The following is an 18,426-nucleotide window of genomic DNA, read 5'->3' as shown; positions in this document are numbered from 1 at the left end:
CCCCCCCCCCCCAAACCAGGCTCTCTGAGGTAGGTGTTTTTTTTTTTTAATTTAACTTGAAAAAAAAATATTTTCAAATATACACCACAGAGAGGTCTAAAAGTACTCCATATGCCCATCTCCCACCTTCAAAAATTGTGAAGAAAAGGGCTCAATGTGAATTGAATATTCAACAACTCTGGGCAGTGAAGTTGTGTGTCTTATTGTCATCCTATTCAACTGTATGTAGGAAGTTATTTGAACCTTACAACACATTTCCCACATTTGCCAACTAAGAGACATGCGTAACTGTAAACTCTCAAAGACACCATGGGAAGCACAGAAATTCCTTAGAAACCACTGTGTGTAAAACAATTGCCTGCGGGTATAAACTCTAGCATCTCTGATTATTAATACAGTTGATGTGCTTATTGTTTTGAAATTATTTAAAATTGAATTTTAGAATTGCTTTATACTGGGCATCCATTAATCACCCAAATATTGGGGGACAGAGGTAACACTTGTTGTCTAACTATAATTATGCCCTTCTAAGGTGGTTATGGATGTATACTTCTGGGCCTAGGTTTTACATACAGGTACTAATGGCAAATCACATTTTGATTGAATTTAGAGCATCCCTGTTCACATTGCTTGAGACATTTAAAAATAAATTATTACAACTGCTTTGACTTCAGAATAACTTATCTATAAGTTTGAATAATGGACAGATTGAGAAGTCAAGTATCTTAAATTTTGAGAGGAAAGAGGAAAATATATGATGACATAATATTCATGCAAATCCTTTACTTTATAAAACCACTTGAGGTCAGAGATTCCGCATCAGAGATCCAGTTCCACTAGCTGGTGGCTCCTAGAGAACCCTGATCACAGCTGGAACTTTGGTCCCCAAGACTTCCTATAGTAAGCAGCGCTCTGTGGTAGATTAAATCAATGCTCAAATCAGCATTGTTAGTGAACAATAGTGTCAAACACAATAGGGGGGCAGAGGAGAGCTGTCAACTTTTCCTCATCCTTTTCTCATGTTCTTAAGAATAAAAGTTTTGTGGAATAACACTTTGTTAATAACACAAAAGGAAAAATATTAAGTAACCATTTCCCTCTCACACTTAATAGACTCTCATTTGGTGGTGGATACTCTCTTTCTCTAAACATGCGCGCGCGCGCACACACACACACACACGAGCACTGTGACATGTGTTCTGCCTACCTCATGGTGTGAATTTCTTTTGGGAACTCTTTTAGTGCATTATTTTAATATATGTATTTATTTAGGAATTTTATTCATGTTTACTATACTAGCATATAATAACATTATAAAACATATTCTAAAAAACGGAATATTTTAAAGAACAAGATAAATCAACCAGGCATGATGTCACATGCCTGTAATCCCAGTGGCTTGGGAGGCTGAGGCAGGAATTCAAAGCCAGCCTCAGCAAAAGCTAGGCACTAAGCACCTCAGTGAGACTCTGTCTATAAATAAAATACAAAATAGGGATGGGGATGTGGCTCAGTGATCGAATGTCCCTGAGTTCAATTCCAGGTACCAAAAAAGAAAAAAAAAATAAAGAAAGAAAAAGATAAATCAGAATTGTTTCTTTCTTCACTCTGAGGTGTCTTAACTACTTCACTCTGGAAGTGAAGGGTTGTTGAAGGGTTTGAACTCTACTAACTTTAAACTTCAATAAATCTGAATATTATGATGTTAGCAATTCTCTCTGAAATTGTACTTGGTCTAGAGCACGTAAACAGTCCTTTCTAAAACTCAATTTCAGGAATTTTCTTTAGTGAACAGGAGCCCCATGGTCCTTAGTTGCTTATCCTGAGTCCTCTTTGAGGGGATGTTTCTGAAACTTGGCTGCTCATGAGAATCAGGCTTAATTTCTTGCTAATCTGATGCAGAAAACACTATTTTATTGTTGGTTTTATTTGCAATTCTATGACTGGTAATAAGGTTAAATGCCTTTTCCTGTGTTTATTTCTTTCTGATAATTATCCCATTCACATCTTTTACCTATTATTCTCATAGGTTGTTTGCCTTTTTAAAAATCAATAGGTACAAACTTTTTGCATGTTAGAAATGTTGTCCTTTAAATGGCAAGAAGGTGCAAATATTATGCAAATAATATCTTCCATTGTGTTGTTTATCTTTTTTCATTCTTTTGGTACTATTGTCCTAAGGAAATTTCACTATGTTTAAAAACTAATAATTTTATATTCAACATCTTACATTTAATATTGTTGTTTTATTATTTTGACATGAGGCAAAACAGAAGAATAAATTCTTTCCAGTCCAGAGCTAGGACACCTAGGCTGTTCTTTAGCAGGGTCTAGAGTGCATTTTTTGAAACTTTGTCCAGCAGCAGAGTATGTAGATTGTGGAAAATATGGCACAGAGTGTGCCCAGCCCTTTAGTACTCAAAATGATAATGCCATATTAAATAATGCATACTTATTGCATCTTAATGTAATCTATTGAACAAGTTGTTCCATAGATGCCCAAGGCCAGAAAACAAAGTAGTGAATTATTGACATTACCAAAGTTGAATGTTAGTAATATTTAATAGTTTATTCAGCAATAATAATAGGATTAACATCCTGAAAGGCATGTAGAAAAAATATGAAGACAATAAATTTGGGGGAGTGGTACCAGGGATCTAACTCAGGGGCACTCGATCACTGAGTCACACCCCCAGCCCTGTTTTGTATTTTATTTAGAGACAAGATCAGTGAGACTCTGTCTATAAATAAAATACAAAATAGGGATGGGGATGTGGCTCATTGCTTAGTGTCTCACTTTTGCTGAGGCTAGCTTTGAACCTCAGCCTCCCGAGTGGCTGGGATTACAGGTGTGGGTCACGGTGCCAGGCTGAAGACAATAAAATTTTGTGTCCATATGAAAAAAAAAATAACCTGAAGCACTCATCTTAAGCAATCATAATAAATACAAATCAAACAACATTAAGATACTATTTTACCTCTCAACATGATAATGCTTAAGTTGAAGATTTGAGAATTAAGTATTTCTGTGAGTGAGAATGAAAATTTCTGCAACCTTTCCTGTGAGCATTAAAATACTAGCATTTTTTGACCTAGAAATTTAAAATTCAAGAGTTTATTCTGTAGAAATAATTAGGACTGGACACAAAAATATTATCTTCCAACTATCCACTATGGCCTTATTTATACCAATAGAAATTAAAATGAATCTCTAAAAATTGATGATCAACTAAATAAAGTATGACGATCCGCATTAAGTAATAACATTAAATATAATATTTATTATTTTTTTCATTCATTGTTTTTGGTAATTACCCAGCCCGAACAGTGTGCTAAGCACTGACCTGGTGACTGGAGTTATTCAAGCAAACATAAGTTACCCCTGGCCATTTGATATTTATATTTTAGAATTTTAACAGAATAGAATGTTAGTAAGTTTATAAAGAGAGTTAAACTGTATATAATACAGCATTGCAAAAGAATACTCATATAGGACTTTTTAAAAAGATTAGAAGGAATTCATTAAGTATTCATAGTGATTAACTGTGAGAATTGAGGATTTTTCCCTTTGTAAGTTTCCACATTTTCCAAATGGTTTCTAATGTGCATATTTTTTAAATAAAGTAATTAATGTTAAACCTTAGGTGATGTTATGGTTTAGGTATGAGATATCCCCCAAAAGATCATGTGTAAAAGAATGTGCAAGAATTTTCAGAGGTGAAAAGGATTAGATTATGAGTTGTAACTTTATCAGTGGATTAATTTACTCGTATATTAACTGGCTGCTAAATGTAGACAGGTAGGGTGTGGTTAGAGGAAGTAGGTCACTGGGGGTGTGCCTTTGGGGTTTATATTTTTTTACTTTTTATTTTTTCAGTACCAGAGATTGAACCCTGGGGCATTTAACCACTGAGTCACAGCCCCAGTCTTTTTTTCTTCATGGAAGATAAGGATTTGGGGGTCCAGCCCTGACTTTTGGAGGATGAAGTTATAGAGGGAAAAAATATTTCTGCCTCCAAAATTGTCCTTTGAGGCCACAGAGAATCTTCAACAAAAAATATGAAAAAAATCAATATTCTCAGTAAAATAGCAATCCTTACCCATGTTATTACTATGATCCAGAAGAAATACAAAATATAAACCATATTTGATGTCACTCCATTTGCGAATATTTTGTTCTTAAGATTGGCAGTAAACAGATCAGGAAACATGGATTCAGCTGAGAAGCAAAGGAGTGGTTGGGTATCCAATATCCAGGGCTCCAGGAAACACCTGGCCTGAAGGAAACTTGGGGCCCACCCAGCTCATCCAGGAAGGGCCTCAGGCAATACTTGGGTTAGGCTTTGGCTTCCACATCACCCACCCACAGTGGCCTCTTGCATGTGAAAATACAGAAGGAGACCCAGGGCAAAACACAGATGATAACTGGATTTGGTTAGACTGGTCCCCATCCCCTCTTTCCCAAGTAAGAAAAATTGAAAAAAATTAAGAGAAGGCATTCTTCAGTTTAGCAAAATGAGGCTGAGGAAAAATACTGAGGTTGGTTGGAAAGGTAGTGCTAAAAGTTCTGAGGTGTCCTAAGTTCAATTACAAGGGAGGAAGATAAAGGAGAGCAGCAGTAAGAAATGTTCACAATTTTGGGGTGGAAGCAATAAAAAGATTGTGTCACATTCCTGAATGTATGTTGGAACCTTGACTTAAACCCCTCATAGCTGACTACCGGGACCATGCTGCCCTGTTTATGTGCAGATCCTCGGGGCAGCAAGTACCTGTTATAGACAGTCCTCCTAACCCCAAACCTTCCCTGCCTCATGTATCCTGTGCCTCTTGTCTGTAGCCAGTGTAAGTTTTGTGTAAACAATTTATGCTTTTCTTCTGTGACTTTACATCTTGTAAACACTCCTGGCCCTAGGCCTGGGGGACACATTGTTAACTGCTATCTACCCCTGCTCTTAGTACTGTCTAGAAACTTATTCCAGGACCTGGTCCTTTTCTGGGTAGCATCTGAAACAGCTCAATCAACTCTGTTCTTTGAGAGATTCCTTGGTCTCAAGAGTTTTGGTTGAATAGTGTTATGGGGGAAGATGATAGGCAACATAAGTCTATCCGAATTGACTAAGTTTCAGTTTTTATCAGGAAGTAAGACAATTCAATTACCTCATGGTCCTTTTCAGGCTTATTATTGAAAGCCTTTGTCTTTTCCTAATTTGTTTGTTTATATTCATGTACTAGGTCACCATTACATTATGACATTTATGAGAAAATTCAATATAAAATATCTCTGTCCCAAATCTATAGATTTTGGTAAATGCTTTTGTTTTTACAAACGACCTGAGTTACATCTCTCAGAAGAAACCGATTATGGTATCCTAGTCACTTATTATTGTTTATTGATTAACTGTTAGAATGAATCTCAATGGGGTGGTCAGGGTCAGAGCACCCTATTTGACATTATAGGGATTTTTTTTAAAGGCACTTATGTTGTTTCAAGAAATTCTGTTATACACATATTTGTGAATGCACAATTGTCACTATTTAGTTCTTAAAATTGTTCAAGGCAAAAGGTTAAGTCTCTAAAGAGTAGAAAACAGAAGCACCCAGTTTTTGTAAAATATGTGTTAGTATATATGCATGAATTATAAAATGTGCCATAATCAATAATCTGTTAACAGTAGTTAGTTATCTTTTGCATTATTGTTTTTGTTTTGTTTTGTTTTCCTTTGGGTACCATGGATTGAACTCACGGGCACTCAACCACTGAGTCACATCCCCAGCCCTATTTTGTATTTTATTTAGAGACAGGGTCTCACTGAGTTCTTAGCCCCTAGCTTTTGCTGAGGCTGGCTTGGAATTCAAGATCTTCCTGCCTCAGTGTCCTGAGCTGCTGGGATTAACAGGCGTAAAACACCATGCCTGGTGCTTTATTGGTTTTTATTGTACCTAATTATTACAATGGCATATATTGCTTATCAGAAAAAAATTTAAAAATAGGGAATAGAGAATAAAATACAAGAATTTCAATTGGTATAGAAATTGCTGTATTCGGAGAACCTCACATGAAGTGTTTCCTTCTTTGCCTTTTAAACTTTCAGTTGATGTCCTTTGATCCCAGCACTATCATTTCCCTCTGGGTCCCAGACGTTCTCCAGGTAGTGATAAGCTTAGAAATTCAGGATATCAGGAGTTATCAAAATCATCTTAATCCCAGAGCATCTTGTTTATTTAACTGTGTGACTTTATCTGTATGCAAAGAGCTGATCTGAGGCACTGGGCATCTCCACCGATCTCTGTGGTCCTTGCTACTCACTTGGCTGTGTAAATGTCTCATGCCCTGTCTTTCCTGGGGACCTTGGCAGTGTGGATCTGGGACCAACAGGTTGTAAGCAGCATATAAGCATTCCTGCAGCCCATTCTTTGAGTCTTTTGATGCAGAATCATGGCAGCCACAGCTGCATAGGTCTCCTGGGGAAGAACTGACGCTTCTCTGTTCCACCCCATAGTCAGCCACCTGGAGCAAAGACGCCCTCATTGACTTAGAGTCAGTTCCTAAGGGAGCACTGGCTCAAAGGCCACTTTTTTATAAGTCTAGCTTTCTTTGGAGGCATCATCGTAAACATTTGGGAGGCTTCTTTTTCTCGCATTCCTTTGGTTATTTATTAGAGATGAGGGACTAAGAAATGTGCTCTGCTTTAGTGAGTGAGAAAGATGTTCTCCAACTTCTGTGAGGTTTGTCTGCAACGCTTTTGAAACAAAATTCATTTCAATTAATTCTTTTTTAAAATATTTATTTTTGTTGCAGTTGGACACAATACCTTTATTTTATTTATTTATTTTTATGTGGTGCTGAGGATCGAACCCAGGGCCTCACACGAGCTATGCCAGTGCTCTACTGCTGAGCCATAGCTCCAGCCCCTCAATTAACGCTTTTTGAAAAAAGTTCATAGAATTCTTAAGAAGGGGGAGTAGGGAAGATGTGTTGAGAAATCATAGTATAACTGTATAGCAAGTGTTCTTTGATTAAAACATTTATTATGGGGCGTTAAATGTGACAAGTTATAGGCAAAAGCAATTTTTTTTTTGAGAGTGCAAAATTATGAAAAAGCTGATTCATTGCAGGACCCTGGAAGCCTGCTTTCTAACCAGTTCTTCTTTTTTTCTGTGGGTGAGTTTGAAAGTGCTTTTGCCTAACAAATGCAGCCCTCTTGAATGAACAGTTAAATCTGAACGTGTAGGCAATTTTTAGAAAGAGATCTGAACTTCAGTAAGGAGTTTCATTTTATCAACGCATAGGATTACACTCTGAAAACATTAAAATCATGATCTGCAAAACTGGCATGTTCAATATATTTTTAATACATTGATTATGGAAGACTCTGACAATCCACTTGGAAGTGTATCTAGATGGCAAAGCAGTGCAGTATCTATTTCATCCATTATTAGTGTTTTATGTTTTATTTTTTTTGGAGGGGTACTGGGAATTGAACTCAGGGACACTCGACCACTGAGCCACATCCGCAGCCCTATTTTGTATTTTATTTAGAGACAGGGTCTCATTGAGATCTTGCCAGGCATGATGGCACATTTTAATGGAGGCAGGTGGTAGGAGAAGACAGTGTTGGAGCCCTGGAAAAGTGGCTTCCACTGCCATTGGCAAATGTGGACAAATGGCATTGGAAGAGGCCATGATATGAACTATATGTGGGAAGAAGGGCAATTCGAAGAGAATTGAGAGACCATGAACATGTGGCACCAGGAGAATCTTCAAAATTTTGCAGCAGGATCTGCTATGGCTCTGACCCACAAGATGATATGTATTTTCTTTTTTTCATTAAATGAAGAAGAATAGATCATAATATTCATAGAATGTTCCTGAGTTATGAGAATTGTATTAGCTTTGGGCCCACAAACCTTATTTAGCTCTTTTGTTATCCTAAGTAATAAGTGATCTTGGGCTTGGAAATGGATTGTGGCCCAAATTGCACCTCCCCCGCCTCACGTCGTCTTTTGTGAAAGTTAGGATTGAACAGGGGTGTGTGGGGAATGATCAAACCTAGATAAGAACACAAATAGGTCAGTAAAAGTTTGATGCTGTAAAGGTCGGAAGACTTGCTGTGTTTAGCATGCATATTTAGCACTCTCTCTTATCACTCAGTTCCCACGCTCACTCACTGTGACTTTGCTGAAGTCACAGTGGCCTTGAGGAGTGGTTAGTGCAGGACAGAGGAGACCACGCTCTCTGCTGCAGGTCATGGGTTCTGGAAACAATACTGGCCCCAACACAGACTCCTCTGACCTATAAAAAGTGTTGTTGATCTTCTTACTGTCTGTCTCATAAGATTTGGGAGGAGAAATGACGTAATGTCTACTTAGACCTCTGAGCTTCTCGGAAGAACAGCATTTACAGTAATATGATTTCCTAATGCATTCGTATGTGTCGTAATGGAGTCTAACTCCATTTGCCAGGCGCCATCTTGACTTGTTTACAGACCCTAACATTTACCTAAATTTCTTTAGGTGCTCCTAGAATATGTGACTCTTGATTTTGAGAGCTGGACCTAGATTAGAACCTCACAGGATACTCAGCCAAGTGAGTCAGCTACACATTTATGTCGTCAGAGAAGGAAGCTGGGGGACGTGGGAATGAGAGCTAGATTTGGTGGTTATGAGGGACAGTTATAATTATATCTTCAGAGAGTTTATCCCATACTTTAAATCATGGTGGGGATTTTTTTTTCTGAGAACCAAGATCTTAATATTTTTAAAAAGTGCTCTTTAAATTTGTGAATATGACATATATTGGGTGACTCACTGGCAGCGTCCATCCTGCATCTTAGCCTATGACACACTCTAATCCAGCCTTCTTCCAGATTTACCTTTTGTTCCTTAGGGCAAAACCTAGTTGTTTAGTAACTTGTTTCTGACTCTGATACCAGCGAGTGCATGTACATACTAACAAATTTCTAGATTTATTTGTAAAATACTTAGTAGCTTATTAAATCATGCTTTATTTTTGTTCTGTACATAAAAAATTACTATGAAAGCGGTCATGACCAGTCTAACCTTTTACATGAACTTTTGGAGCTGTATTACAACTAGGTTGGTTTTCTAGTCCTTCCTAAACAGAGAGGTTAAAACAAGTGGTGAGAAGTGAGGGAAGTATTTGCATGTATTGTCTCTGATATATTATAAAGATATTAAATTATGGTATAACTGTCCATATTGAGCTGTTTCACTATGAAATTTTCTAGAACCAGTTGGTTCTTTGAATGTTTCAAAAGAACGCCAGCCTCCTATAAAGGAGTTTTAAGTAACTATTGAGTTGGTTGACCAGGAAAAATTCCGTATCTGTTCACTTCCAGAGAGGGGATTAAATATACTTTCTAAGAGCAGTTACAGTAATTTGTGTATTTTGAATGATGATACTAATCATATTACTTTTTCTGAGTGAGGAAAGTGTTATCATCACTAAATAACAATGCATAGACAGTATCCTGTCACCCAAAACATGACATGAAAGTGTACCTCAACAGCTTGTGTGTTTGATTATGTCACATGCCAGGGATATATATATATATATATATATATATATATATAAGTAACTGAGCTTTTTTCTTATATCAAGAATAATGTCTAGGGCTGGGGATGTGGCTCAAGTGGTAGCGCGCTCACCTAGCATGCGTGAGGCACTGAGTTCAATTCTCAGCACCACATAAAAACAAAATAAAGATATTGTGTCCACCTAAAACTAAAGAATAAATATTGAAAAAAGAATAATGTCTGATATAAGGAAATAATAATGGAATTCTATGCAACTCTTCCTAAATGTATAGGATCTCTTAGTAAAAGTATAATATATAATGATCTTTTACTAAAAAATTATGACTCAGAAATACACGTCAAATGAAGTGAAATTGTGGATAATCATAATAAAGCTACACTTTCTCATCCTGACAATTTATTGGTTGGAGTGAACATTTTGGAATGTTGAGCACGTTGTACAGATTTTATGCTCCCATGTAAGAAGTCATGGTAAATCGAGACTTTCTGCCATAGTATATGAATGTAGATAAAGCATACTTTTAAAAAAACTGAAATTTTTCCTCTTTCTGTTGACTTCTGCAAGTTAAATTGTGACATTTTATTTAAATTTGTTTCAGAATCGAAGCAAACGCTTGGAGAAGGTTCATGTGGTCATTGGCCCCAAATCATGTGACCTGGATTCTCTCATTTCTGCCTTTACCTATGCTTACTTTCTAGACAAGGTGAGAGGAAGGAGAATTATGTCTTTTATACTTGAATTATTATGTACCTTTAAAGAACATGCATTTTCTAGGAAAAAAGGGAAGCTATTAACTTAATTTTCTATGTTCTGGCTTATTTTTGCAGAGAGTGAGGTATTATAATCCACAAATCAACAACCATTGAAGCAGCACCATCTATATGTTAACTATTGTTTTAGGTATTCCTTACTACTATCTTCATAAAACCTTGCTTCCGGTTTCAAATAAAACCTGCTTTCAAATAAAAAATTAAAAATGTTTATAATAATCTATAACTTTTATAGGAATTCAGAACTACAATATAAGGACCAGATTTTTTTATTTTCTTTTGTTATCCTGTCGGATAGTCTTACCCTTGGAGGTAGAAAAATATGTATGAAATAACTTGCATGAAGATTACATGAAGTGCAGAGAATACTGGCTGACATTTCTAGAGGCAAAAGGATTCCATGTCAAATGTACATTCGATAAGTCCTTGTTCAGTTTTGCCTTTTAGACCTGATTTTGTATACCATGGTCATCCTCAGTAAAGATGATCTCTCTTGAGGGGCATCTTTTTACTCTATGAAACACAAACACACCTGGTAAAGTGGAAAAGACCTTTCAATAAATTGTTTTTAAATTTTCTTTCCATAAAATTCATCAGCTCCTGATACTCTTTATTGCCTCAAAGCCTGTTTGGATGTTTGGATGCTATTTCCAAAAATCTCACACAATTTTTAATTTTCCAGAGTCTGGTTTGTTTTATTCCAATTTTGTTTGGATCCTTGGCCCCTGACAGTATGCATAGCTGATCTAGAGTGATTTAAATTCACATGAAACCCAGTCTTCCAGAATGAGCTGTGGGTGGCAAGAACCGCTTTAGGGCAGCAGCTGATGAAAATGATGGGTAAAATATTCTGATCTCTACATGTGGGCTCTCTATCAAATTTGTCTTAAAATTTGTTGAACTTTACAGCAGAGATTAATTGGTATGCGGAGATAAATGTGCCTGTGTAAGACATGCATTTTAAACACTAACTTTATTAACTGGGTTTTTTGACTTCTAAAAAAACCTGTCACTTGTGTAGAGAACATACAGTTGACTGAACTGGATTGATGTTTAGACTTCTAATGGCATGGATTTTTAAGAAAATTATAAATAATAACACCACCAATAGTAGCTACAATGTTTTGAATGAATATAATATCCAACAAAAGAAGTGGGAAGAATAATTGTGAGAGATAAAATAGATATATAAAGAGACTCACGATTGTGCTCTTCTTTGAAGCCTTGCCACCATAGGAACAAATGTGGAATCACCTAAGAGACAGATACTGGGAATTCTATTGTGTTTCTCTGCATTGTCTTAGTTTACTGGGCCCAGGCCCTAATAGTGGTCTATACCTCCATTAAAATTTTCCTGAGATCCTGATACTCCCTCTCAGAGTGTTAATATTTGGCATAAATGTAGGGCTTTGTAGCTTCCTGTGTATTATCCCATTTATATCTTTCTCACTCTAGTAAGTGAGCCCCATTCTACAGATAGGGAAAACAGAGGCTCAGAGAGGAAAAAGGCTTTCTCCAATTCACACAGCAGAGGGGGCTGGAACCTAGTTCTTCTGACTCCAACTTCAGAATAGGTACTTCCAGGATAGGCTCAGGCTACATGCTCTTGACTCATGTATTGGTTCCTTTCTCTATTTCATTATTAGGAGTTAGAGATAACTCTCAATGAATTAGAAAAACTAATTTGCCATCCATGTATTGCTAATGATTATTATCTTACCTGCAATAGGTAAGAAAACCCCACTTTTTTGGAGCAGGTTTATGTTTTGTGTACTATAGTAATGGTTGGCTCCTTTGTTTCATTCAATGAATGTTTATTAGATGTTTACTAGAGCCAGACTGTTTTATGTACTGGAAAGCATGATGGGACAAAGCAGTCCAAAAGTTCTGCCTTCGTAATGCTAGAAAGGGGAGACAGATGACAAGCTTGTGACAGAGCTGGTGAGATATAAGAATAAAGACTGCAGAAATCTGATGTTACCAAGCCCTACATGCTTCTAATGATAATGATAAGATTAATTGCTCTTTACTCATAAGATAACACACCTTTATTTTTTAAACATTCTTATAGAAAACTAAGCTTATTATTGGGAATCTGGAATTCTCTAACTCCTACCTATCTCCCGTTTCCCCTGATTGACATAAAAGTTTTTATGAGGTTGTGAACAAAAGACTTTTTTTTTAATATAATATCAGAAATCAGTCAAGATCACAATCTTTAGTTAGTGTGTGGGCTGAATCTGGTTCCTAAATGTTTTCAGTAACTTATATAGTGTTTCTTTTCTTTCTTTCTTTCTTTTTTTTTTTTTCCCAGTGCTGGGGCTGGAACTCAAGGCCTCATGGTTTAATCATGGAGGGGTTGAAGTGAGACATAAACTATTTCAAGTAGGTTATAAGAAGTTTCAATAAGAGTAAGGAAATTAGAAAACATTAGAGGCCCCTTACCCCTAAGTGTATAATGCTCTATTAATTGTATTCAGGAAAATTTGGTTCTGAATGTCAAATGATTTGGTACTGCCAAAAGACTTATATGCCTTTTACTAATTACCCTGAAGCTGCAGAAAATGTCCTTGTGTCTTCCCTCCTGCTGTTTTGGTGATTTAGTCAATCTTCTCTTGGTAGGTCAGCCCACCTGGGGTTCTCTGTTTACCAGTGCTAAATATTCCAAGAACGGAATTCAACTACTTCACTGAGACAAGGTTTATTTTAGAAGAGCTGAATATCTCTGAATCATTCCACATATTCCGAGATGAGATTAACCTGCATCAGCTAAATGATGAAGGGAAGTTGTCTATAACACTCATTGGCAGCAACGTCCTGGCAAGGTAAGACTCACTGTGAAGCTCTGGAGGTTTGGCCCCTTAATGAAGGTCTTTTGGTCAATCATCACCTTGCTCAGGATAGTTGTGGTTTGGGCAGATGTCTTAAAAACTGAGGCTTTGGGCTGGAGTTGTGGCTCAATGGTAGAGAGCTCGCCTAGCATGTGCGAGGCTCTGGGTTTGATCCTCAGCACCACATAAAAATAAATAAGTAAAATAAAGCTATTGTGTCCAACTACACTAAAAAATAAATATTAAAAAAACAAAAAACAAAACAAAACAACAACAACAAAAAAAAACACTGAGATTTCCAGGACAGATCAGAACCAGATGAATCTTGCTTATCTATGAAATGCAGTAATACATCAATTGGACCTATTTCCCAAATGCAGGGTGAACCTTTTGTTATATAAAGATGTAAAAAAATGGTTGAGACTTGAGGAAAAAAAGCCATGAAAGGCACGAATGAAAGTATATCGATAAATCCTATCTGATCGTGGATCTATTTCAGATACTTTGGCAGCAAACAAAGCAGTTTGCCTCTACATGCTGGAAAGAATGAAGATGAGAACTCTATCTACTGCATTTATTTTCAACCTTTTCCCAAGTAACACTGGGGAGGGTGAAGAAGCCATTTATTCTGGAGGGAAGAGGTTGCAGTAGGGGTGGTCTTTGGTCTAGACCCTGAAGCAGGAGTTCAGCAGACAAGGCCTGGGGAGAAAGGTGATCAGACAAAGACAAGCATCAGCAGAACAGTAGGAAGCCCACTTGGAGGCCCAGACTGGCCAGAGGATTTCAGAGGCTTCAAAAAAAATTGGTATCTCAGCAAATGGTGCTTTAATGTTTAATTGTTTACCTCAAAAAGGAGCAAAACAAATCAGGAATACCTAATATCACTAAGTAGAAAGTCAACACATTTCTCTGAAAAATCTTCCTGAAATAACAAGTATTTTGCAAGGCAAAAATATATATAAACTATCATCACAAGAAGAAAGGGTTGGAACATTGAATGGTATCATCAGTAGAATATCAATAAAGATGTTTTCTAAAATGTCAGAAATATTAACAGAAAAATATCTTTGTTATTTTTTGGTACCAGGGATTGAACCCACGGGTGCTTTACCACTGAGCCACATTCCCCAGCCTTTTTTTACATTTTATTTAGAGACAGGTTTTTGCTGAGTTGCTTAGGGCCTTCCTAATTTGCTGAGGTTGGCTTTGAACTTGAGATCCTCCTGCCTTAGCCTCCTGAGCCACTGGGATTACAGGCATACTCCACTGAACCTGGCTTAACAGAAATTTTCAGCATTAAAGAAAACATTGATTTTTTTCTTTCTTGATTATAAAATTAATATATGTTCATTATAGGTTTTTTTTTTTTCTTTTGCCTGGGGCTTGGGATTGAAATCAGCAGGGTCTTGTGTCTGCTAAGCAAGCACTCTTCCACTGAGCTACACTTCTAGCCCCTGTAGAAAAATTTAAAACACAAAATGGAAAAAAGGGAAACAAAACAAAACAAAGAATGAACCACTTCTAGTCTTACATTTTTATTATTTTTAAAAGATAGCTACTGTTATTATTTTTGTTGTCATCTAGTTTTCTATTTCTATTCAAGCATATTTTATTTTTATATAATTGGAACAAAAAATTGCCAACAGTTAAGAAAAAAGCAGAGATCATTCAGAGAAAGGGGAATATTTTTTCCTTCCTTTTTGACAACTTTTGGGTTATTATGTCAACTCTGCTTTTACTTTTGCATTTCAAATATGACATCTTTAAGTAGAAAGTCTGCAAATTGATCAAAATCATGATTTTAAATCATTTCAAACACTTTCTTATAGTAACACAACAGACTTATGAACGAATGTTAAAAATAGAAGTGAAAATTGAAATGAACACTAGATAAAACTGAAAGTTTCTTAAGAAAAAAAATCTCAGTAACGAAATGGAAAAATATGTAGAGAGGGGCCATGAAAATCATTTGATCATCAGTTTGTTCATTCACAGCACTTTATTCTATAAGAGGAAGATGGATTTTTGCAAGTTCATATAGTTCATACTTCTTATTTTATGGAGAGGTAATCTGCAACCCAGTGTCAGGATGACTTGCCCAAGGAACCACATGCAGTTAGTAGAAGAGTTCATGTTAGAACTTGGATCTTCTGCCTCCTTCAAACAGTACTTAAGAGCTGCTAACTGGTGCAAGGATCTAGAGGTACATAAAGAGGAATAAGACAAATTCTCTGTCTTCAAGGATCTTATAAAAATACCCTTTTTAATATATATATATATATATATATATATGTTGTAGTTGGACACAATACCTTTATTTTATTTATTTATTTTTATGTGGTGCTGAGGATCAAACCCAGGGCCATACATGTGTGAGGTGAGTGCTCCACCACTGAGCTGCAACCCCAGCCCTAAAGATGCCATTTTGATAGACTTTCTGCTGCTACTGAATGAAGTGTCACTAAACACCTCCATAATTTGAGATGGAGGTGTTTAGTGACACTTTTATGTATTTTGCCAGTTTGCTAATTGTTCATGATTTGCACCAGTGTATATTGATCTAAGTGTACATGAAATAAAAACTTTTTTATTTAATAATTTTTAAATTGAACCATTTTGGGAGGTGAAAACATAGGTATTAATATATGGTAATATTAGTCCTATTTCATTTACTTATAAAGAGTTTTGAAAACAATCTTATTCCTATGCCATTTGAAACAAATGAAATTCTCTTGAGTAACATGTAGCAATCAACTGTTGACAAGGGACTACAAGTTTAGTTATTGGTTGTATTAGTCAGCTTTCTGTCACCATAATGAGATATCTAACATAGGTTACTTATGAAGTAAAGAGAGATTATTTTGGCTCATGGTTCTGAGGTTCAAATATAAGATCAGGTGACCCCATCATTTTGGGCCTCTGCTGAGGATGGCACGTCATGGTGGGAGCATGTGTAGGAGTCAAATAGTCACATCTTGAGCCACATCTCAATGGTCCCACAGAGACTGTTCCCATAATCCTTTAAAGACATGACCCCAATGACCCAAGGAATTCCCACTAGGCCCCACCTTTTAAAGCTTCACAGATTTCCTAATAACTCTACCCTGGGGACCAAGCTTTCACATGTGAACCTTTGGGAGATGCTCACATTACACCCAAACCAGAGCTTGATATTTAGAATAATCATATGCTTGGCTAAAATTTATGTGTTAACTGTTTCTAAATGGAAAAAAATGTATGCTGGTTTTGAGATTGAAATTGTGATCTCTGACTTTGGAATTGTTTATGAAACAGTATATTTTTCAATAATAAATAGAGATTCTCATTTCCTATTGTCACCCATTTTTTTTCCTGACAGAAAGAATACAGTTGGTTCTATTCATAGTTTTCTTCCTATATTTGATAAAATCCACCCCATCTCACATATAACAATGATGGTTGCATTACATAAGCCCAGGCATTTTTTTCTTCTAAACCAGAGTGACTAGATGTGCAAGTTTTAGAGCTGAATTGACAGCTTAAATACTAGCTAGTCTGTTCACTAGTTGTATAACCTCAAACACATTTTTTTCACCTCTTTGTGCCTTAGTTTTCCTGTGTATCAAGCAGGGATTTTACCAGCACCCATTTCATAGGATCATTTTATAGTAGAAAATATGATAACACACTCAAATGTTTATAATTGAGTCTGGCCTGTATTGGAAGCTCACTATGTGTTAGTTATTATTATTATTTCCCAACAATGAAACATGAGATAGAGTTGCTAAAGTGTGAAGATATTCTGGTAATCTTGGGGAGGCACTCAGTAGACATGAAATGTGAAGACATGGAGTAAGACCCTACTCTTGAGAGTTGTCTGAATTTACTCACAGTGTTGACTATTGAGAGGAAGTCATTATTTGTAAGGGAGCAGAGAGTAAATAATTCCAAAAAGCAAGAAATCATGTCCTGTATCCTTCTCTCCCTCCCTTCCATTTGCTCTGCAGTGAAGACAAAACTTTGGAATCAGCAGTTGTCAAGGTCATTAATGCTGTTGAACAGAATGACACAGAGTTTGAGATCCGGGAGTCTTCCTCATCCCTCGTGCTGAAAGAGCTTCTCCAGGAGGCTCCTGAGCTCATCACTGAGCAACTGGCTCATCTCCTCAGAGGTGAGAGATGGTCTTTCTAGTAAATACTGGAAGGCTTAATGGGGTGTCTCTCAACCTGCTCATGCAGAAAGACTGTGATCCATTCTTGGGTTAACAATCCCTTTAAAGACCACAGGAAGCTTCATCAGAGAGGCAGGGAGTAAAGAGTTTGTTAAAGAGTAACATTATATTGGATATTAAAAATGTGCATTTAAAAATAAGCACGAAGGGGCTGTGCTGTTTCACTAGACAAGAATATTAAATGGCACTGCTGCACCTCTGTTGGAGAGCTGGAATGGCTCCTCTGGCCATTTTAATGGCTTCCAGAGGTGATTCTTGCCTTGCAACAGTGTGAATGTTGACCAGAATTCCACGTTACTACCTTGAAATATCTCCTGACACTTGTACGTGCTTGGTTTGTATAATATTGTATGGATGGCAAAAACATGAACTTTTTATTTTGATGATATCATGTCAGGTCATTCACCCCCATCTGTAACACACTCCATCTTCAGCCCATTTTAGGCGCTGAGGTCAAAGTGCCCTGTTATCAGGTACAGTTAATCCTCTGGATCCACGGGTTCTATATCCATGGATTCAACCAACCTCAGATTGAAAACATTTTTAAAAAGTGCGTTTGTACTGAACATGTACAAACAGACTGTTTTCTTATCATTTTCTCTGAACAACACATTATAAATACTATTTGTTAAACACTTCCATTTACAAGGTATTATTAGTAATATAGAGATGATTTGAAGTATGTGGGAGGATTATTAGGTTATATGCAAATACTGCAGTCTTTTATGTATAGAATTTGAGAATCCACAGATTTTGGTGTCTACAGCAGTCCAGTCCTGTAAGCAGTAACCCAGAGATACTGAGGGATGACAATATTCTACTAATTTCTTTCATCTCCCTCAGTGGAGTCTGGGGCTTTCAAAGAGTAGCTTTCAAGTCTGGAAATTAAAACCACAAAAATTCACTTCTTTTCTCATGGAAGACACTGGTTTGGTTTTGGTGTAAGGCTTTTATTTTCTTTCAATAATTTATTTTGGACCTGGTAAATACAGATTTTTCTCAGAAGTTTTTAATTCGGGAAATTTCAAAACTGAGGAACAGACTGAAAGAATTTTA

At 36.6% G+C, this 18,426-nt stretch overlaps 1 protein-coding gene across 11 annotated transcripts in view; it reads left to right on the top strand.

The window, feature by feature from the left end:
* The window catches only part of Prune2 (prune homolog 2 with BCH domain), a 259,308-nt gene that overhangs the window by 35,996 nt on the left and 204,886 nt on the right, over positions 1-18,426 (top strand). For all 11 annotated transcript variants that reach the window (XM_048806933.1, XM_048806938.1, XM_048806942.1 and 8 more), the window contains exons 2-4: positions 10,158-10,262; positions 12,952-13,154; positions 17,147-17,310. In XM_048806933.1, coding sequence (XP_048662890.1) covers positions 10,158-10,262; positions 12,952-13,154; positions 17,147-17,310 — 472 coding nt within the window. The remainder of the gene's footprint in view (positions 1-10,157; positions 10,263-12,951; positions 13,155-17,146; positions 17,311-18,426) is intronic.

The sequence above is a fragment of the Marmota marmota genome, unplaced genomic scaffold, assembly GCF_001458135.2.
Source record: "Marmota marmota marmota unplaced genomic scaffold, marMar, whole genome shotgun sequence".
NCBI lineage: Eukaryota > Metazoa > Chordata > Mammalia > Rodentia > Sciuridae > Marmota > Marmota marmota.
The sequence above is the reverse complement of the archived record's forward strand: the minus strand, read 5'-3'. Positions and strand labels throughout refer to the sequence as shown.